This window comes from Dromiciops gliroides, chromosome 2 (assembly GCF_019393635.1).
Source record: "Dromiciops gliroides isolate mDroGli1 chromosome 2, mDroGli1.pri, whole genome shotgun sequence".
NCBI lineage: Eukaryota > Metazoa > Chordata > Mammalia > Microbiotheria > Microbiotheriidae > Dromiciops > Dromiciops gliroides.
Genome location: NC_057862.1, coordinates 220,284,805 through 220,309,107, shown reverse-complemented (window position 1 = coordinate 220,309,107; position 24,303 = coordinate 220,284,805). Strand labels below are relative to the sequence as shown.

Genomic DNA, 24,303 nt, shown 5'->3' with positions numbered 1-24,303 from the left:
TTTCTGGAACTCGTCAAGGACAAGAAGGGTCAAGAATAGCTTTTCCCATTTTAAGCTGCATGACAAAACAACATAAAGTGTACCATTTCAGCAAGTCTGCATGAGGTTTATTCCTGTCACTGGTGCAATCAAATCAAAGCTGTTCTGCAGAAGGCAGTCAGAGCTCTCAGCTCTACTCTTTGATTATAATGCAGGAATTAGAGAGCCACCTACTGGCTTATTCTTCTTCAGTGGTTTAGGAACACAGCGGTAGAACTGATGTCAAAACATGAAACCAGAGACATCGGTTAGCTAGCTTTTCAGAAAACACTTAGGAGGAGAGGGGAAGATTCAAGAGAAGAAAAAACAAAATGTTTCCACTATGCGTATTATGTGAAACGGAAGCATGCCACCTAACAATCAGGTGAGCAAATAGGAATAGATAATGGTCAATCTTAGGATCATAAATTTGGAGCTGGAAGGGAACTTTGAACTTACTGAGTCTAACACTCTCACTTAAGAAATAAGAGAACTGAAGCTCAGTGAGGGCAAACAAGTCCAAATATGGAGACGGTCGCAGTTTAGACCGATTGATACATATTTTAGTGCTTTTTGTCCAGAGCTGGGTTAGAAGAAATACAATATGTGGTTTCTTTCTCTAAAGAGCTACGTTCTAACTGGAAATACAAAGATTACTATAATTGGAATAATTAAGGGAAAAAATGGGAAGACTATGATGGGAAGTGCTAAGTTAAGAGACAGCATGGTGTTCTAGAAAAAAAAAAATCAATGGTTTTGGAATCAGAAAACATGCATATGATCATCTGGGTTCAAATCCCAGGTCTGTCACTTAGTATATCTATGGCCTTAGGAAAGTTATTCCAGAATCTTCAATTTCTTTACTTGCAAAAGAGGCATTTAAAGTGGAAAACCTGTAAGGTCTTTTCCACACCTAATTCTAAAATCCTATGGATAATAAGTATTTACTCAATCACATTAAATGTTGTAGAAAAAATCCTTGCTCAGGAATGGCATAGATTGGTTGGACTCTCGAGGCCCCTTTAATTTTGTACAAATGAAGGTTTTGTATAAATAAACATGTTTTTTGGACAATAAGGAGACAATTCTCTATGAATCAGAATTTTTTGTTGTTGTTGCTGGAAACAGGTCAGAGATAAGTACAAATATGGACAATGTTTCCAGACTGTGGAGAATCTTGAAAAATAGTTCAGAGGAGTGAATCTTGAAGAATCTGACAAAATAAATACATTTTGTAGCTTTAATTTTATTTTCTCTTGTTAGCAGAAAAAATGTATTTTCCTTAAGGAAAGTAAATTGGAGGTAGGAGATGTATACTGGGTTAGATACTATCAATTAGTCTATAATTAATAAGTACATACTATGTTCTAGGAACTTTACTAAGTTCCGGAGATATAAAAAGCAAGTCCCTGCCTTTAAGGAACTCACAATGTAATGGGCCTCAACCCGTGATTCCATTGGTATAGCAAAGAACTGGAAGGCAAAATTTCTTCTATCAAACATAGGTCATCACCTTCTTTGCAATGTATAGTCTTAGGGTTTCCTAGGCTGCTGAGAGGTGATGTGACTTGCCTATGCATTATATGTTGAATCCAGACATCCCAACTCCAAGTCTTCATTTTACAACAGTGCCTCTCAATAAATATAATAACGTAATATAACTTAACAATGCAATTATAATAATAATTCACATTTATAAAGTACTTTAAGGCTTACAAAGTGCCTTACTCACAATACCTGGGTTAGGTAGGTCTGATGTTGATAATACAGGTTTTTTTATTCCTACTCCAAAAATGAGGAAGTTGAGATTTAGAGAAGTTAGTGGAGATACAGGGAGTTACACAATTATTGTCAGAGCTAAGGACTGATTCCAGGTCTTTCTAGTTTTCAAATATAATGTTGTCTCCCATATATGAGAATCCTCTGATTCTTAGAATAATTTGAATAAGGGAGTTAAGCTCAGAGACTATTGCAATAATCTTCTTGTTGTTGTTGCTGCTGTTGTTGTTGGTCCTTCATTCTCAAAGTGGATGGTGATATCAGGATGATGTTATGACCTGCAGTGAATGGGATTTAAGTGAGGGACAGCTATGCAAAGTCACCAGCCTCACTCTCTCCCCCAGAGCCATCTAGGTCCAGTGCAAAACATATATCAGGACAACTAGAGATGGCCCTAAATATTTAAGGCAATTGGGGTGAAGTGAATTGCCTAGGGTCACAGAGCTAGTAAGTGTCTGAGGTGAGATGTGAACTCAGGTCCTCCCAACTTCAGGCCCAGTGTTCTATCCACTGAGCCACATAACTGTCCCCATTGCAATAATCTGGAGAAAGGGTGATAGGTTCTGGAATATGAGAGTCTTTTCAAACTCTTAAGAGTCAACTAAAACTTTTCTCAAAGGATTACTATTTCCAAGTTTCTTGGAATCAGGGTACTGAGCTATCTTCACTGGGATCCAAGGGAGGATGGTGGTTAAAGTGGTAGTGGTGGTTTGATTTACCTGACACAAGTTTCTGATGACTTCTATTTCCCTCAGATTTCATTGCCACATCAGCTAAAATAACTTGCCCATCTTATAGGTAGCAGTTGCTTGGCATTTGATGGGGATGATTTACCCTCTCTCCAGAGGAGATACTTCCCTGAATTATGGCAGGGAACAATAGGCTGGAAGCAAGACTAATTGGCCATAGAGATTGGGACCAAAGTAGATCTGGTGGCTTGGGGGAGGGGAACTGCTCTTTTCAAGCCTCATAGGTTCAAGGTCCTGTACTATTTTCATTGGGTTCTGGAGGATATATGGTGGTCAAGGAAGTGATGATTATTTGATTAACCTGTCATAGGCTGACTACTGTCTTTTCTTCAGGGTACCTAACTGCTTAAGCAAGAAGTTGTTACAATGCTCTTTAGAGTATGAGATAAGAAAGAGAAAAGAAGAATCTCTATGAACACAGGTTTCTCTCATATTTGACTTTGAGAGGAGAGAAAGGGAAACCAACACTTCTCTCACTGATGGCTCCCAATCTTGGAATATGGAGATTGCTGGACTTTTCAGTCACTTTTTTTTCCATTCCTATTAGGTAAGATACACTGTCATCATCACTGTCAACTCTATTCCTATTGAAAGATTTTTCTGTACTTATATAGGTAGATAATAGTTAAAGACCATTTAACATGCTTCTCCTGCTTTACTCTGTCATACTGTCTCTGTTTTATCTTGCTATAAATCCAGAAGACCTTCATAAATCCAGTACTTAAATATCCCAGGTGTAGATCCTTGTTATCAATGACTCAACAAACACTATTCACAAGTACTAAATAAGTACCTGATTCACAGTCCATCTCTTAATGTTTATCAAAGGATAGTAATGACAATTTTCTTTGTTTTTACCAGAGAGAAGGAAAACAAAAAAGGCTGACATGTAACCATTGATTTGATTTAGGGAAATGCAAGTGTTACTTTTTGTTGGAGAAGTTTTGTAATACAGAATAAAGTGTTTTCTCATTTAGTTCAAGTCTATTGCAAGACAATTGTCTGGAGTCTTCTCTACTTAGATGTAAAGCAATTCAGACATTTTTCTCTCTGTGTTTCTGTCTGTTCATATGCATACATATACAAATATATGCATATAAAAACATAGACATAAACATACATATAGACATAGACATAGACATAGACATAGACATAGACATAGACATAGTCATAGACATATACCTACACCAGGGCTATTAGAATCCATTACTTTATATAACTCAGTTGTGAATTCATGATAGGAAAGAACTCATCAAACTCCCACAATCCACTTATGCATGTAGTCTTGCAATTGTTTCCTCTCCAGGAAAATGAATATTAAGGGTTATAGTTTCTAATGGACCAAAAAACAAGAAGGGGGACATCATGGTCATAGGATCATAGATTGATATAAAATATTAAAAATCAACCAATCCCCTCATTTTACTGATGAGTGAACTGAGGCTTAGTGGGAGAAATTAAATGACTTTCCCATGGTCACACAATAAGTGTCAGAGGCAGTATTCGAATACAGGTCTTCCTAAATTCTAGACTACTGTGTTACTCTGTCTCTTAATGATGCTAGTAATGATGAATAAAGAACAAAGAGTGAGAAAACATGGTCAAAATCCATTGATTTAGAGCTAGTTTGTTGTTACTGCTGTTGAGTTGTTTTTCAACTTTGTCTGACACTTTGTGACCCCATTTGGGATCTTCTTAGCAAAAATAGTGGTTTGACATTATCTTCTTTAGCTCATTTTACAAGAGCTAGATGGCACCTTAAAGTAATTGAGGAAATGCCTCCTTATTTTAAAAATAATGAAATTGGGGCAGCTAGGTGTCACAATGGATAAAGCACCGGCCCTGGATTTAGGAGGACCTGAGTTCGAATCCGGCCTCAGACACTTGACACTTACTAGCTGTGTGACCCTGGGCAAGTCACTTAACCCCAACTGCCTCACCAAAACAAAACAAAACAAAAACACAAATAAAAATAAGGAAATTGAGACTTGGGAAACTTAAGGCTCTAGTCATTTAGCTTATCAGTATCAGAGGCAGGATAGGAACCCAGGTTTTCTAGACTCCAAGTCCAGCACATTATCTATTATACCATCTAGCCTCCTAATTATGACAGTAATAAATGAAATTATCAGGATTTCCAGAGAGCTTGGGATCAGGGACCAGAATAAATGGTTTTCATGATTATAGGACTAGAATGGTGCATTTTTAAGAGTAATGATTGCAAGTGATGCAAAAGACAATGGAAAGTCATGCATATGCTATGGCAGATGACCAACCATAACTTGTATATGTGACTTGATTTGTACACAAAACACACCCATTGAAGTATATGACTAGAAAAGGAGATAAATCAGTCATGTAGCGATATTGAGAGAAAGCCTGTGTATAGCATGGGACATTCTGCATACATTGAAATATGAAAAGAATCACAGATGATCACTAAGCTTTGGGGAGATATTCCCTAGATGATTTATAGATAGAGATTAACAAAAATCTCGCAGGATAAGAAGTTACATGGAAGTTTTAATCTGATACAATAAAAATTAGCTAATAACTTAAAGCCAAAAGTATTGGGACAACTGGAAAGAGTGCAGAATAGATTACCATCTTGGGAGTGGGGGAGGGGAGGGAGGAAAGGTGAGATAAAAATTGGAACACAAAACTATGAATAAAAAATGTTTATTATTAAAAAAGAAGAAAGTGTGCAGAATGATTTGTACATAATCATCTGATAAGTAGATGACTGGCTATTATGGAAGGAATTTCTTATTACAGTTTCTTTTAAGTTGAATTATGCTGAAACTAGTGTCTGCATCAAAAACATAAATTCAAAAAACAAAACAGAACAAAACAGAAGCAACTTGCTTTATTTGTAAAAGGATCTGAAGGTTTGACATAGCTGAGCATAGTGTGCAATCATCTAAATTCTCATTCAGTTCTATCTTTTCTATATTCACAAAACCTTCTTTCTCTTCCTTAGCAAAATATCAGGAAGAACTCAGGCACTCATTTCTTTTTGCTCTGAATTGAATAGTGAAACCCAACAATTATATTTACTGATGATTTCTGAGGCAAAGCAAAGTGAATGAATTTTGAGCAAAATAATTGCATTTTACAAAACTCTGAAGGGTTTTTAGTACCAACTAGGAAATAAATTTCCCCATTATATCCTTTCCCACAATTGTGTTTTTATATAATCTCTTTGATCATGATTTAAGCCCTAATTTCAATGGCTGGATGAAATGGGACAGCTAACACAGCTCTTTTTTTGTTTTGTTTTTTGTTTTATTTTTTTTTTGTTTCATCACCAATTTTTGCTCATCTTTGAATAAACTAGAGTTTATATATTTCCTATATAAGAAAGACAAACTGTCATTGCTAAACTGGACAATTTTATTTTATTTCATTCCATTCAATTCTATTCAATTGAGCAAACACTTATTAAGGGACTATCATGGGCCAAGCATTGTTCTAGACCTTGAGAATAGGAAGATAAAAATGAAGCATCTTCTGTCCTCAAGAAACTTATATTTTATTGGATTGAATTCACTTCAAGTTATTATGTCATTTCATATAGGCACAGCAGTGATGCATGGTAAGCCATTTTGTTCATAGGATTATGAATTTAGAGCGGGATGGGATCTTTGAGGTATTATAGTCCAGCTCCCTCATTTTGCAGGCAAAATTAAAGTGGATATGAAATGATTTCCCTAAGATCAGGCAGGTGTTACATGGCAGTATGAATTCCAATCTATCACTCTCACCACTTTGTCACACTGCCTCTGTTTTATCTTGCTATGAATCCAGAAGTGTTAGGGAAATAAGACCTTCATAAATCCAGTACTTATATGTCCCAGGTGTGGACTCTTGTTATCAATCATTCTATAAACACTATTCACAAGTACTAAATAAGTACCTGATTCACAGTCCATCCTTTTAATGCATCATTGCTGTACACAGTATTTGTTCATCCTATTAAATTGTACTGAATTCTCAATGGTGTATTTTTTTCTTTCTTGAGTCTTATTTTCTTTAATTCAGCAAAATAGACCTATGAAGTACATAACACATGGAATAATGGAAAGATCACTAGATCTGGAGTCAGAGGACCTGAGTTCAAATCTTAGCTCTTTTATTCACTGCCTCCTTGAGCTGAAACAATTAACTTCACTTTTCTAGGCCTCAGTTTCTCCATAAGTAAAATTAGAAAGTTGAAGCGAATGATCTCAAAAGTTCTTTCAAACTTTCTATCCTAGAATCTTATTATTAGTGATTATTTTGAAAAATAAATGTGAGGATTCTGAACTGCCATCAAAAGCCTAAAAATATCTGTCTCAACCCCACTGACTTCCTCTGAGAGTGAACAAGTTATTTAATGCCCCTATGTCTTTGTTTCTTTTAAATGCAAACAATCTGTCAGAACTTCTCAAGTTCCTATAGAAAGTGAATCTAAATGGTGGTATTGTAAAAGAATTCAACGGCATGCAAATGCTATGTGATGTCATTTTTGTCCAAACTGATGACAAATAAAACCTTCTAAAGGAAGAAGAGAGCTAAATGATGATTCAAGTCTTTTACCCTTAACATTTGGCTAGTTTTAATCTCTGACTTATTTATTGGCCCCAATTAGATAAATTGATCTCTTTACTGTGAGAGATACATTATGCCTGCATCAAAGAGGGACTGGGCTCTGTTTGGTACATGACTCTAGAGGATTTTATCTTCATATATTTATGCATTAGGAAATACTCTAAGAATAAGCACGTAAATATTATTGGATTTGGTCAATACTCTATACAAGGTGCTAACTACAGTTGGGGCTACATCACTTTACACTTTCCTTCTGTTAAAGCCTTAATTTATAATACCTTATGGAATAAAAGAATAAAAATAAAGTACCCTTTATATCCATATTACTCATTAACTCCTATGTGTCTCGGTTTTTGCAAAGGCTATAATGATTTAGCCAGTCAGACTTCCAGGGAAAAATGGTATTACATCTTCATAAGGGAGTAAACTAAGAATTTCCTGTTATATAGTATAGTATAAGAAGTACATATTTTTCTGTCTTACAATCTATGAATCTGACACTATGCATTGCTCCCTTTCTCAAACATGAAGTAAACTCAGTGATATTTAGAAAGTAATTATTTTTATAGATTTCTGTTGATCAGTCATTTTAGTCATGTCTGACTCTTTGTGACGTCATATGTGATTTTCTTGGCAAAGATACTGGAGTGATTTGCCATTCCCTTCTCCAGCACATTTTCAGATGAGGAAACTGATGCAAACAGGTTTAAGTGACTTGGCCAGGGTCACACATCTAGTAAGTGTCTGAAGCCTAATTTAAAAAAAAATCATGAGTTTAGTGTTAATAGTGATCAAATGGTAAAAGTTGTCATTAGGAACAGGCCTGCTGGTACTTCACCTTTTTGATTTTCCAAAATTTCTGAATTTGATATTATGTATGTGACTGGAAGAGTTTTGACAGGCAGTGTATAAGTAAATAAGAAACTAAAGAAAAAGTAGAGTTAATTTACTTTTCTGCCAGAACTCTACTGTGCAACTCTTGCTTAGAAAATTATTTTCTACCACTTTAAAATAGAAGGTGGGCAAAACTAACAGTTAGCTAAAATAGCATTATGTATATATGTATATGCGTATATGAATCTTGCATTTCCTTGAAAGGAAAGGTTTGTGTAAGTAGATAGAGTCATATTGTTGTAATGAGGTTTTTTACTTACCTTCTAGGTGGTATCTTTTATCAAAATAAAAAAAAACCTGGACCCCAGAATTGGTGGTTTGGCAAGCAGCAGCTGAGATCACAAGGCCAGTGAACTGTACCAGTCTCTCCCCTAAGCCAGGTGTGCCTGCATCCAGGAGGTATTAGAAGGACTAAAATTTTCAGCACGAAAATTTATACCTTGGAAATAGCCAAATGCTACAATTTTGTTTTTGATTTATTGTTTTATTGATTGTCTAGACTTAAGAAAATGATGGGAAAATGTCAATAATGTAGATTCCAATTAAATATGTGTTTTTTATGTATGTATATATACATTATGTGTACATATATGCATATTGTATATGCATGTATGTATCTATGTGTATTGTGCATATATGTATTTATGTGTATATAAGTGTGTATCTGTATCTATATCTATATCTATATCTATTTATACATACACATATAAATCAAATTTTGGGAGAGCCAAATATGTAAATATGTTCAATATTTACCAGCACATTTATCTGCAGTCAGAAGATAAAAGCAGGATTTCTGCTATTAGTTGACCTATTACTCTGCAGCTGCAGAACTGACTTTTTAAAAGAAAGTGATAAATGTTTATTGAAATCTTTTGTTCTTACAACTGTAATCTCCCATCCTCCCTATTAAAGAGCCATGCATTATTTAAAAATTAAATATATTTTTAAAGTTTAGTAACATTAACCAACACTATGAAAAGAAAACAAAACTTTGACATTATCTGTGATGCTTATTTATTCATAGTTGCCCACCTCTGCAAAATTGTGAAGGAAGTGCCTCCTCAAATCTCCTCTTTGTGGCCTCCTTGTTCATTATAATTTAGCAGCACTCAGTTTAATTTGCTTCCTTGGCATTATTCTTTTTTTATTGTAAATTTGCTATCTGTACGGTGGCTAAAATTCTACCTTAACTGTCTAAAATTCTATTGAGTGGTCGCCATAAATTATAAGCTTTAGCAGGAGTTTAGACTTTTAAGTATTTATTAAGGAGCATAAGAATTTGATGAAGAGAGATAAAGAGGCCAAGATTCCTTTATCTATCTCAGAGAGCCAGCATCTCAGCTGCAAGCAAACTGAGGTCCTGGGTGAAAGAGAGCTCGCTCGCTCCTTCCTCCTCCCAGAAACCTCCTCTCCAACAGGAAACAGGGCCATCCACCCACACATAGCTCCAAGCTAATTGGCTGGTAGCTCTGATTGACAAGTCCCACAGGTGGTTCAATAGATGTCCCTTCCGGATGCTAAAGCCACATGGTCTCTAAATCACATGCTTTCTCCTCATGGCGGAGCTTCCCTACAGTATCTCTCCAGTAGGGGGTGCCAAACCAATTCTCACACTATTTACATAGCTGCAGTCAGTGTGTCTATTGCATTTCTGGTTATGCTTACTTGACTCTGCATTACTTCATACAAATCTTCCCATGTTTCACTATATCCACTATATTTATATATATATATATATATATATATTTTTTTTTTATAGCAAAGTAATATTTGATAGCATTCTTGTGCCACAACTTGTTTCCTTATTTCCTAGTCAATGGACATCTTCTTTCTTTGAACTGACTTTCTAGGAAGAAAAATGAAGGGAAAGGAAAGGATGAGAGGGAAGCTTGGTAAGACATCCTTGCAGTAGAGTAGTTTATATATATAGCTCCTAATTGAATTTTACTGTGTCTCTAAAGTCCCATTTTGTGAACATACTAGTAAGGATCTTCTGTGTGGTTCTTTATTACAAACTGCTCCAAAGGCATTAAGTAAATAATAGTTGTATCTTTAATGGCACCTTCTATACCCTTCACTCTTCTGACCTTTCTATTCACTATCCAGATATTGGTATGTTAAGAAACATTTTTATTGCTCTAGGTACACCAAAGGCAGAACTATAACTAGAAGTGGACAACTTGAGCTTTGACCTTGGGCACTTGGGAAATTTAGAGGGATGCTGAGAGCATTTTCAGTACTTCAGCAGCATAGCAACAGTTGACATTAATACCTAGTTAACAAGAATAATTAGCTAAAATAGGAAAGACCACCCTTGGTGCTGCACCCTTGGTAAGGTCTTCCATAGTTTGTTCCCAAGTTTATCCCCACTATCCAAATATATTCCAGGTGGTGTCCTTATAATGTCCTGGGATCTCCTAAAACCTTTCCCAAGTAAATTGGGGGCATATTTCATGCTAATTATAGACCATGATGGTCTATTTCATGTTATTATTCTGGGAAAATCCTATTCTTTTGTCCTAGACACAAAATTTTGCTACTTACTCTTCTGCTCAACATACTACATGATACTCTGGACAAATTTCAAGTTGGAGCAAGTAGAGGATGGATCTTGGAAGATTCAACAGAACTTTCAGAAATGTCTCCGCATTAACATGATTAACATTCCCATATAGAAATAGCCTTGAAAACCAATTAGTAGGGTATGATAGGGGTAGGAGGGCAGCTTCCCTCTCACTGGGAAGTCTTTCTTATGGCTATAATGGGGGGGGTATCTTTCCCTTCTGTTCCAACCTCATGGAGCAAATGCCCTTTATTTTACACTCTCAAATTCCTTAAATTGAGATCAATAAGTCTGAGTCCATTTTACATTATTGGGATGATGTGTTTCCCACATCCAGTAACTCACTGCTGAGAAATGATTAGAGTTGTGAGGTTTGTTCTCTGACTTGACGGCAAATAAAGTTCCTAGATAATTAATGAAAAAACCCTCACAAGGCAAAGAAGAACTTATGTACAATCAGTGAGGAAAAATCGGTAAAAACAATTAAGCATTTAAGTTTACTCCATGTAATTTGGAGTTCTGAGGTCATCCAATGAAATGAATGATTCACCAAGATGATACACTTCAGTAGCTCCAAACAGGGTTTTGGTATCATAGAAATGCTGCTTGTGATACAGTGAGCCAACATTCTGATCAGCGTTATTGAATGAGGAAAACTGTAAAAATAAAACACAGCAGAAAATAAGAATGAAGGCCTTAGAGTATTGAAATCACCTATTTCTGGCACAGAGCCTTTCATTATATTATTTACTGGAATCTTTACTTTATTGGGCATACAACAACTCACATCTACATGGCATTCCAAGTTCAAAGTATTCAAAGCACTTTAAGCATTTTCTTCAACCCTGTATGAGTTTAATTATTACCCTCATTTTGTAGATGTAGGAGATTGTCCATGACCACTTCAGACCTAATACAGGGGGAAACAGAAAGACTCTGGCATGGGAGTATCATTAGGCTCGGTGGGTGGGACAGAGTCAGGCTCTAATGGGGGGGGGGGCGTGATATTTAGCTTTCTTTGGTACAGTGGGATAGAATCAGGTTCCAGCAATGGCATTCATCCCACTGTTGAACAAGGAGACAGTGGCAACACTGAGGGATACATCCAGACCTTGGTGCAAGGGAGAAATCAGAGTAGAAAACATTATTGGTCCTAGTGGCAATGGTAATAGACAACAGCAGGTAGCAGAATAAGCACTAGTGACATGAAGTGGCAGGATGGGCATTGACACAGTCCCCAGAAGCACCAAAGTGGGCAGAGATATGGACACCAGTAGAGTAGGGCCCTCATAAACAAGGCTTAATCTCAAGTTTACAATAAGCACTTTGCTTACTATAATCCCCATATTGCTATAAGTAAAATATCCAGGAATTTTCAGAAAACTCATTTCCAGAAACAGTTGGAAAATCAAGGAGTGGCTTTCTTGGGAGAAAGATTGCTTTCTCGAAATAAGAACAAGGCAAAACTACTTACTTAGCTCTCAGGGATGAAGAGGCTAATAATCCCTCAGGTGACTCTAAAGAAGCCAGAATTCAGTTTTCTCCCTACACCCTATGGTTTCCCAGGTAAGGGTATGTTGTGGCTAATGTTCTGAGATTCTTGAGTAGAGGGTAAAAAAATGCATTTTTTTTCAATTGACCACAGTGTTAGGCAAGGTGTCATAATTACCCCTTAGCTACCTCTATCTATAGATGATTTACTTATGATGAGGATCAACAAGTATGCATAGGTAATATCACGTTTGCTATATACTGAATATACCTGATATTCCTCTTATTCAAGGTCACATTAACATCAGGAGGCCCACTATGAACAGCAGTAATTTGGTAATAATGCATCACATTGACCAGATCATTTAGATCTGAGACTTGATCTTTTTGGGGGGGAGGGGGCAGGACAATGAACGTTAGGTGACTTGCCCAGGGTCACACAGCTAGTAAATGTCAAGTGTCTGAGGTTGGATTTGAAGTCAGGTCCTTCTGAATCTAGGGCCAGTGTTTTATCCACTGTGCCACCTAACTGCTCCCTAGACCTGATCCTTTCAAAGGGAGGTGGTGAAACTTATGATTTCTAATCTTGATTCTTCCCATATTCAGTCACTCTTTCTGCAGGCCATTAAAATATTTTTTGCCTTTTATTTTGTGTAATTTATGCTATCTTTTTGGCTTAGTTTTTCTTCTTCCAGTGTTTCCTATGACAGGCTTCTCTATCTTCTATCTCCAATATCAAGTTTTTTCAGGAATAGTTCTAAAATCATTTAAGTGATGAAAGGTCCTTAAGAAGAAAGTTTCTAAAATTGTGGGTCACAACCCCATATGGGATTGCATAACTGAATGGGGGGTGTTGCTAAAATAAATTGGTAACAGTAAAAGGCCATGTATACCTATTTTATATACCTATATACCTAGGGTTACATAAAAATATTTCTTGGCCAGAAATGGGGTTGCTAGTGGAAAAGGTTTAAGAAGCCCTACTTTAGAAGATCTTTAGGACCAAGGAGTGGGATATAATGGAAATACTAACTCATCTCACAAAGATTAAACTTTAAAATATGTGTGTGTGTATTTTTATAGGTCCATTAGGTTTAATTTGCTCAGAGCTTCAAAGCTTCTGTTTTTAAAGTGAATTCTTAATCATCTGAGTAAAAATAAATAAATAAACAACATAGGAGGAGCTCCAACCAGCCCCTGCTTCTTGACCACTGGGGCTTCCACAGGCAACAGAGAGACAGGAGAAAAGGGTAGAGATGATTAGTGTGGTACCCTCACTGAATAACCTTTTTGAATATAATTCCCCTGTTAAGGCTAAGTAAATTTTTTTTTAATCATCAGATATTTTATGAGTATTTTATTTTATTCAGCTAGCAAACCTAAACTACCAGGGCACTGGGCTGAGTCAGAGCTGGCCAATAACAACTCTGTTTTGTTCTTCTCAAGTGTATCTATTGAGCAATAATTTGTTATAGCTATAGGATTACATAATCTTAATGTTAATAGGAATCTTAAAGCTATGCCTGAAACTTGGGGTGGGGAGAAAGGGTGGGTACACCAACAATAGCCACAACCCTTCTGGAACATAGAGCAAGTCATCATACCACCTCCACTCAAAGACCTTAGGCTGCCCATTACAGTTTTGGGAACTGTACTTGTTAGGAAATGTTTCCTTTTATCAAGCCTAACTCTCTTTTTTTCTGAAACTCCTATCTATTGTTCTGAATTTGCTTTTTGGGTCAAACAGAACAAATCTAATCCTTCTTTCATATGGCAGCTCTTCAAGTTTTTGGAGATAGTTATCATGCCCTTCTATTTCTGTGTTTTTAGTGTTAATACATTCAATATATTCATCTGTTCCTCAAATATGTTATGAATTCAAGGCTCTTCACCATGCTGCTTGTCTTCCTCTAGACATTGCTTAGGTTACCAATGTCATTCCAAAAATGTGTCATCTAACTATCTCATTTTATCCATAAAGAAATGAATTTAAATTACTTGTCTGAGGTCATACTGGTAGTAAATGGCTGAGCTGGAAATTAAACTCTAGGCCACTAATACCAAATGCAGAGTATGTTTTATTTTAACAAATTGCCTTCTGGAAGAATCCTATCATTGACCTTAATTTTGAATACCTCTAATAATGGAATCAGCTTGAAAAAATGTTTACCTAAAATTTATACTGAATCTTCTCTCATTCTCTCTTTCTCTCTCTCTAATATATATATATATACACACACACATATACATACATATACATATATACACATATACATAGTGTATGTTTCTCTGTGTACATATACACACAGGCATAAAACACATATGCATATATATATACATATGCTTACATATCCATGTGCATATGTCTGTCTATCTGTATATGTGTGTATATCTCTGCATATTTAGGTGTGTTTGATTGATGTTATAAGATCATAGACATAAAATTGTAAGGATCTTAGCCACTACATGGTTCAACTTCAGCTTTGGTGGATGATAAAACTGAGTCCCAAAGAATATAAAGAACTTGCCAAAGGTCATACTGAATAATTAGTACATGCTGATGAAACATATGAGAAAGCTTCCTATCTTTGGTGAGTTCAGTGGTTGCCCTCTTCTTGATCTGGGTGTATCTGTGATTTCACACCCAGAGGAAGCTCCCCCTGGTAACAAATCTGGGCAATCCTTCTGTAACTTTTAGTTTTATAGAGCTGTCTGGGGCTCTTAGAGGTCAGGTGACTTGACCTGGAAATTACAGGTAGTAGGTATAAGAGACAGGCAGGACTTGAGGGATGGATAATAAGACCTGTAGGATTAACTTCATAGGGTTTTTCTAAAAATCAAATCCCCTAATGTATGTGAAATACATTGAAAATCCTAAGCAATGTAGACTGTCCAGATATTGCTATTGTTTTTTTCTAGACATGATGCTGATACTTATGATTGAATGAAAATGGGAGGTGTTTAAAATGTTGATTGAAATGAATGGTTATTAATTCATGGAGAAATAGAATTTTCTGAATAGAAAGTCTCCTTTGACTTAAAGTGATCAATACTCTTTTTATTTTGTTGTTTAAATAGTATTTTATTTTCCCTATTACTTGTAAAGATAATTTTAAACAATAATTTTTAATAAAATTTTGAGTTTCAAATTTTCTCCCTTCTTCCCAACCCTCCTTCCTTAAGATGGTAAGCAATTTGATATAGGTTTGTGTATATATAAATATATATAATATATACATATATATAATATATGTATATATGCCATCATGTAAAACAAATTTCCATATTAGTCATGCTGTATAAGAAGAAACAGAACAAAAGGAAAAGAAACAGTGAAAAAGAAAATAAAGCGAAAAATTATATGCTTTGATTTGCATTCAGACTCCATCAGTTCTTTCTCTGTATGTCCATAGCACTTTCCATTATGAGTGTTTTGGAATTGAAAGTAGCCAATTTTCAAATAGACTTTATGCTTTTTCATTTTGATTGGGGCAGCTTGTCCATAGAACAACCCTAGAAAATTGAACAATTCAGCCAATTTGATCCAAATAAAGGTTACAGGATAATTGATTTAAGTCTAGAAAGGATCTGAGAGATGATCTATTTCAGGCCCATCAACTAATAAGGAAACTGAACGCTAAGAGAGGTAGTGACTTGTCCAATATTCTATGAGCCCCCAAACATAGGTCTTCTTACTCTAGTTTTAGGTTTTATTACACTAGATCTGATTGTACTTCACTGTCTCACACTGCTACCCTAAATTCTAGATTTAAAAAGACATTAAAAAACTGTCAAAATTATTAAAATCTAGGTATGTAAATTATCTACTTTAATAGAATTATGCTGGTTTCATGGTAACTCTACCATTATGAAATCTTTGTTCTTATCCTGGGTTAAGATTGTCTTATTCTACAATTTTTTAACACACCTTTGTTTTTCTTTCTCTAACGGTTAAAAAGTACCCTATCCCACTATGATGCTCTTGATGACAAGTTATGAAAGGGATATAAAGCTCTTTACAAAAATGAAGTGCTACATACGTGATCCATAATCACAATAATGGAAGGAACCAGTACAGAGTGTCCTGAAGATAATCACTGTAGCCTTTAAATCAGTCCAATAGGCTGTTTTTTCATCTTCAAACCAATGCTAGGCTAGGAATGTGATCAAATAGAGCCAGACAAAGAAACAATAGGCAATCAAAACAGAAGCTGGAGTCTTTGGTGAAGGAAGGGAGACTAGCTAAGCTGTTCTAGAATGACAGTGGACCGCTTTTTGAATTGTTTGAAAAGACAAAGTTTTGGTCTTGACAATGGGCAAAACAGGATACTCTTTTAGACAGAGCAGATTTAGGAAATCCAAAAGTTTTAATACCAGACTTTCTCTGGTAGCAAAAATAAAACAAAATTAGAAGACTAAGTAGCAGTTCATCAATAGGGGCAAATGCCTGGACAGACTGGCATATAGACCTAGTGGAACATTATTGATCTGCCATAAAAAGAAGGGGAATTCAGGGACGTGGGAATTCATACAGCCTGGTTCAGAATGAAGTAAGCAAAACAGGTGGCCACTAGATACTGACCAATGGTGTAAATATTTTAAAAAATAATATTAACTAAAAGGAAGAAGAATTCTCTTGTTGTTACTAATCTTGGTCCTAAAGAAAGGAAGTCATTACGTAGGGATGAACTAGAAATGTTAACTATGTTGTCACTATATTATTTTAGTTTAACTGTTTTCCTTTGTTACAGAGAAGAGTTTGATGGTCAAGTATATAAAGGACTTCAACATAAAAACAAAAGAAACCAAATACATTTATTTTTAAAGAGTTTATAAATATATAAATATAATCTATCTTGGGGTAGCTAGGTGGCACAGCGGATAGAACAATAGGACCTGGAATGGAATCAAGGGGATCTCAGACCAAATAGTCTCAAATGCTTACCACCCATGAGCATTCAGGCGCTGGGGGGGGAGGGGGGGGAGACTATGATGGTGGGTGTGGTCGGGATTGCTCCCCTCCTCTCCCCCCAGGCGACCAGCCCTGGGCTTGCACAGTGTGCCAGTTCCAACCATGCTCCAGTGGCTGGCAGTGATGAGTCCGAGATGGCAGCGTCTGCCGAACAAGCGTCGACCTGGTTTAGTGTCTGTGTCCCGGTGATGCTGGAGGCCTGGCCAGCGCTGCGGATTGCTGTGGAGAACGGCTTCAGAGGAGTCCGCAGCCTGGAGAAGGCCCTGTGGCTAAGGGCAGTGGTGGAGGACTGTTTCATCCAGAATTCTGACTTGGAGCAGGGTGAGGTGGGTGGAGGATTTCCTGTCCGACATCATGAGCACCGAATTTGATACCCTGGTAGAAGATGGAAGCCTGCCCCCAGGTAAGCCAGCAGCTTCAGACAGTATTCAGGTACTGCCAGAGTGCTGAGGGATCTCTGATGAGAGAGCTCATCGCCCACATAGGCCAGAAGCAGATGGAGGTCCAGGCCACGGAGTTTGGGGCAGTCGACCAGACCAGTGACAAGGACTCTGACCAGGAGGCAAGGACAGATGGGGGAGCCGAGAAAAAGGAGGTGACCCACAGCACGGATGCCCCGTCCTGCCCTGTGGCTCCCAGGCTGGACCATAGGCTGCCTCTAGCCAGGGCCTCACTTGGGTATGAAGCTGCTGAAGACGGCTGGATTGTCATCCAGGGGAAAAAAGTGAGAGCCTAGCCCTTCCCTAGTGGACTGGGCCTGGCCTTCCAGTTGTGCTCCAGGACATCTCAGGGAAGAGCATCTCTAGAGCCTCTTGCTCCGCTTGGGGTGATCCAGGGCACCCAAAGGAGCACCGGTCTGTATGGAGTCTCTACTTGAGAGCATTGGGTGCTTGGCTGTGAAATTTATCAGTGCCCTGTTATCTTCAGCAAGTCACCTGACCTCTTTGGGCCTCCATTTCCTTATCTGTAAAATGGAGACAATAATATCCTCCCAAGATTGGAGGGATAGACATTGACTTTGCTCTGCTTCACAGGACCTGAGGGGGTCGGGGGGACAGAATGGGGATACAAAGAGATGAAGCTTGGAAAGTTTTCCCATCCTTTGTTCACCCAAGTTCCCCTCCAGGACCTTTACCAGGTAATGCCTGCTCAGAGTTAGGGTCAATGAAGGGACACAAGGGGCCACCTCTGAACCATAGTTCCTTCTCAACAAGCACAGAACTTACTTCCCTCACCCCACCTACCTTCTTTCTACTCACATGGCCTCTATCCTAATTTCATTCCCTTCCCCTCCCCAATGAAATCTGACCTCAACTAAAGTAACCTCAAAACTTGTTTCTTGTTTTTCTACTCCATCCTCCACACAGTTGGCAAAGTAATCTTCCCAAGGATCAGATTTGGCTATGTCACACCTACGCTCAAAAACAGTTAGTGACTCCCTCTTCCTTCTAAGATAAATTGTAAAGTGCTAAGTCTGGCATTTAGAGCCCTCTACAGTATTCCTTTCACCTGCTTTTCCATGCTGACGGACCTCCCAGCTCTTCCCAAATTCCTCCCCCATACTTGGACTCCCCTCCTTCCCTAATGTGATGACTTTAGTCTCTCAATTATGACCTTCAAAACTTCCTGGTACACTTAACCAGGTAATGGTCTCCCCTTCCTCATATGGACAGTTGAAACGGTAATAGCAAGCTTGAATATTTACAGAGTGAAAGCTCTGTAGTCCTAGTTCCTTGTGGGATTAAAGTGAACCAAGCTGGAAGTGGAAAAAAATACTAGCCTCAAATATTGGTTTAGTGACCCTGGACAACTCATTTAACCCATTTGCCTTCGTTTTCTCATCTGGAAAATTAGCTAGAGAAGGAAATGGCAAACCATTCTAGTATCTTTGCCAAAACAAAAACAAAAACAAAACCCTAAAAGGTGTCACAAAGCCTAGCACAGTATTTAGTGTGCTACTCATTCTCAACTTGGCACTCGGAGATTGGCCCCCCTAGGACAATAATGTCAGGTTCAAGACCTTCTATGACTTCACATTCTATATTTAATATATGGATATCTTTAGAAAAATCCAAAAAAAGGGGCAGCTAGGTGGTGCAGTGGATAAAGCACCAGCCCTGGATTCAGAAGGACTTGAGTTCAAATCTGGCCTTAGACACTTGACACTTACTAGCTGTGTGACCCTGGGCAATTCACTTAACCCTCATTGCCCCCCACAAAACAAAACAAAAAACATAAAAGCCTATACATCATATCTAAAAGTCCTGGGTTGTTCAGAGGGTATAGCTTATAGGACCCTACTAGCAGTGGGTTCACCTTTAATTGACAGTTAATTGACAAAATCAGGTTAAAATGAAAAACCCTTTACTGAAATGGCAAAATGTAACCAGTAGAAACACATATTCTCTTCATAAATTTGGGTGTACTCTCACAAATATGCATGAGATCAGTAAGTGCCTATATATTCTAATGGAATATATGTATATGTGTGTAATATATACACACACACACATATATAGTCTTTCCATTAGAATATACATATATACACATCTATACATATGTATATATTTCTTCTTTCATTTATTATCTGCTTGTTCATTTATTTATATGTGAATATACATGTTTATGTTTATATAAAAACATATTCATGGTTTTGTTTATTTATGCTTATAAATATAAATTTAAATATAAATATATTGTCCTTCTATTAGAATGCAAGTTCCTCAAGCATACAGACTTTTTTTTGCCTTTCTATTCCCAGAACCCACCACATTGCTAACACAGAGTAAGTGATTAGTACAGGTATCCTTTCCACATCATGGGGGCTAGGGATGTGCCCCTCAATCTGGAAAATCCCAGTAAAATTTTTTGTCCCTCTCTTTGTATCAGACAAGAAGTCTGATTTTCATATTTAGGTTTCCTTATTTATACTGTAAAATGAGGATGTTGTATTAGACCACAAGTTCTTGACCTGTGGTCCACAGATCCCAAAGGGACTATGGATAGATTTCAAGGGGTCTGTGACATTATATTTGGCAGGGAGTCATCTTTATTTTTGGTAGCCTATAATTGAAATCTAGCATTTCAATCAATTGTCAAGTAAGTAATAAAACATCATTTTGCAAGAAAGTCCATAGCTTTCACTAGATTGCCTAGGGAGTCCATGACCAGGAAAAAAAAAGTGAAGGACCCCTGGACTAAACAATCTGTCAGGTTCCAGATTCCACTTTTAATATTTCATGGTTCTTTAGTTCCACTTACTTCTTAATCAAGTAAAGTCAAATGATACCCACAAATTTGAGTTGGAACAGAACTCAAAGATTATTTATTTCAACCTGTTTATTTTTCAAATAAAAGTCTAACATCCAGAAAGGATGTGCCCAACATCCCATAGGTAGTAAGGAGTAGAGCCAAATTGAAGGCCAGGTCTTCTGACTTGATCCACATTAATTCCAAGAGTCATGTATATGATGGGCACTATCCTGGACACTTCAAGAACAATAAAAAACATTGTCATCTCCTCAGGTAACATAAGAGTCCATTTCTGGATGCTTTAAGCTGACAGATGAATACATATGTTAATGTATAGGGTTCAATGAGAGTTTAGAAACATCTCTAAATAGTTGTAATTTCAGGTTGCACTTGCTACCCATTTCAGTCATGTCCAACTTCTGGTATTATAAGACTGACCTTGTTGTTAACAAAAAATAATTGTTTTGAGTTGTTGGAGTATGGGCATTGATGTCTACCTCTCATATTCTAACAGTAATTTGGATAAAATATTTAGGGAAGAAAGAATAAGTTATATTCCTTTTCAGACTTGTCATTTTGGAATCATAGGGGATATGGATACAATATCATTGCTTAATAAATATCTCCTTTGAAGATGTGCCTGGCCGTTAAAATTTCATAGCACTCAATTTTGATCGTTATTATTTTGTTATTGTTGGTGTGGTGGTAGTGGTGGTGGTGATTGTAGTCCTCCAAAAAGATATGAAAATATATCAGCCCTCCACCTTCTTTGAAGAGGTGTGTATCATGGGTACGGAGCACTGCATATAATATCATCCCCCCATGTATTAGTTTATATATGTTTTGTATACATATAACATTTTGGATTCCAAATTCTTGCTTCTTCCTTATCCCTCCTATTCAGAAGGCAAGCAATATGATAACTGTTATACATTTGAAGTCATGCAAAATGTATTTTCACATTAGCATAATGCATTAGTTTATATATATTCTCTATTAAAAGGAATGACTTCCTGAAAGGAATTGGGGAAATAGATATAGTGATAAATGAATGTGAAATACAAAAACAAGTGAATAAATTTTTAAAAGCATTCCATGACAATGACTCATGATGAAGTTCACTATTTCCCCCCTTATTTTTCCCTTTCTACACCTGCCTATATAAGCTTATCTATTCTATGACTCCATCCCCAGAGACTTATTATGGGATTACTACCTAGCATGGTGGAATAAGTTGAGGTATAAGTCAATTCTAGTTTCCCATGTCCCTCTGCTGAGAAGAGAGAGAGATGTTTCCATATATATTCTTTGAGACAAAGATTTGTCATTAAAATTGGTCAGAGTTTGGCTCTTTTTAAAAAGTTTTATTTTCATTTACATATTTTAGTGACTTTATTTTTTCTCTTGGCTCTCCTTACCTTACCAAATCATATAAGTCTTCTCACATTTCTCTGATTTTTGTCATATTTATAATTTCTTACTACATAATAATTTCCTCCTAAATGAATATTCCATACAGCCATCAGTCATTCCTTATTCAATCATTATTTCTCCATTTCTAATTCTTTTTTACGAAAACTCCCCAAAACCAAAAAAACTGCTACTCTGAATATTTCAAAACATATGAGAATTTTTCCTCTGTCTTTTGCCTATTCGTGAACTATGACAAGTATTGAGATTGTTGAGTCAGAGTTATTTAAAACTGGAAAAGAATTTAAGTATCATGTAGTCAGTTTTTTTTCTTCTTTGTACACATGAGGAGATCAAGGACCAGAGAATGAAAGTGCCTTGCCAAAGGATACTGAGTAGATGACCCTGAACCTAGATGTTCTCACTAAAAGGCCATTTTCCATGATAGCATACAACATTCTTATTCTAGGTTGATTCCCTAAGGTATAATATACTAAAGAACTGAGGGGCAGTGTGGTAAAGTACAAAAACTGCTACAAATGGACTCAATGTTTCTTGGTTCAATCCTAGCTTTTCTCCTTATTCCTTGGCTGACTTTGGGTAAGTCATTTAGTTTGGTAGCCTCTGTACTACTGTAAAATGAAGGCATATACTAGATGGAGGAATATTAAATTCACTTCTAATTTTACATCTATGATACTCTGAAAGAGAGTGTTATTATATTTGTTCTGCTACACCTGCCTACTGGATATACATGCCAGTTACCTCCTTCCTCTCATCAGTCACTGTGCAGCAAGGGGAGGATCGAGAATCATAAAGAAATCTTATGTATGGAAGGGAATACTTTTAGCACCAAGGTATTTGATTACATTGTCTTGCTATCCAACCCATAAATAAGAGGCCCAACCAAATAATTATATTTCCTGTGTATTTTTATGTATTTGTAACAGACTTTGATATTTCATTGTGTTATGGCATTGAGCCAAGCTTTTCAAAGGCAAGGAAATTGGAAGTACCTCTAAGTCTTACCTACTTATAGGTATTTAAACACGCTGGCAAAAGGCAAACTATACATGTTTGTTTGGGAAGAGGGGGGTGACCTTGATTTATAACTATAAATTATTTTTTAGGACATTTAAGAAGCATTAAGAGCTATCTCTGATTCTGACATTAGAGAATCAAAGGCTATATATACATACTTAGTCTGTAAATCAATTGGGGAGGAAAAGCGAAAGTGTAAGAATGAGTCCACTGTTTTTGAGTTGTCAACTGATCCAACTATTCTGTAGAGCAATTTGGAACTATGTGCAAAGACTGCATACCCTTTGATCTAGCAATACCACTGCCAGGTTTATATCCCAAAGACATCCAGAAAAGGTGAGAAGGATATATATGTACAAAAATATTTGTAGCAGCTCTTTTTCTGGTGTGCAAAAAATTAGAAATCAAAGGTATGCCCATCAATTGGGAAATGGTTAAACAAGCTGAGGTATATAATTGTAATGAAACATTATTGTAGTATAAGAAATGACAATCAAGATGATTTCAGAAAAACCTGGAAAGACTTACATGAACTGATGTATAGTGAAACAAAGAGAACCAGTAGAACTTTGTGTACAATGACAGAAATATTGTTTGATGACAAACTGTGAATTGCTTAGCTATTCTCAGCAATAAAATGATCCAAGACAATCCTAAAGGACTAATGATGAAGCATACTATCCACCTCCAGAGAAAGTGCTGATATTGATTGAATACAGACTAAATCATACTATTTCTCACTTTCATTTGTTTTCTCTTATTCAAATCTTGTACAAAATGATTAATAAGGAAATGTTTTACATTAAAAAAAGAATGATTTAGGAGGCAAAGAAGAATCAAAGGGTTTCAGAAAGAGGGATACTGTAGAGCCAAAGGAAAGGTTTGAGGTAACAAGGTAGAGGGGACTAGGGTTAGATAAGAAGATTGTCAATGGTACTTTTATATTGAGCCTTGAAAGACTCCAGGGCAAGGCTCTACATTCAAGTGGCCTCTCATCTAGTGATAAAATTTGGGGGAGCAATAATGAATAGCTACTATTAGATTAGTTTATGCAATTTATCCAAACTGTGTTTTATGAACTTGAAGTCTAGTGATTGGGGTATGAATGAATGAATGGAAATGATTTCATGACACTGTCAATATGGAAGGGCTTTAAGTACAAGTCCACAACAGCCACATTTGAAGAAGCTCAACACCAGAGGCTTGACCATCATGTAATGATTTTTTTTTAACAGACCAATTCATAAAACTGTTGATTCAGGCATAAAGAGGTTTCAGCACTTTTTTTTTTTAAGTGAGGCAATTGGGGTTAAGTGACTTGTCCAGGGTCACACAGCTAGTAAGTGTTAAGTGTCCAAGGTCGGATTTGAACTCAGGTACTCCTGACTCCAGGGCTGGTGCTCTATCCACTGTACCACCTAGCTGCCCTGAGGTTTCAGCTTTTTGAAGTATTAAAGGTCATATAATTTTACTGTGTCTCCCCAAGACTCAAACTCTTCTTTATAAGAACATTAGAAATTATATCTAAGCATCACAAAGGA

At 36.7% G+C, this 24,303-nt stretch overlaps 1 protein-coding gene across 1 annotated transcript; it reads left to right on the top strand.

The window, feature by feature from the left end:
• Positions 1-17,079: 17,079 nt before the first annotated feature.
• LOC122738604 (pre-rRNA-processing protein TSR2 homolog) lies at positions 17,080-21,328 on the top strand. Its single transcript, XM_043980604.1, is given in 5 exon segments — positions 17,080-17,388; positions 17,390-17,455; positions 17,457-17,783; positions 18,513-18,604; positions 21,277-21,328. Coding segments are annotated over 5 exon segments (846 nt in total).
• The last annotated feature ends 2,975 nt before the right edge of the window (positions 21,329-24,303 follow it).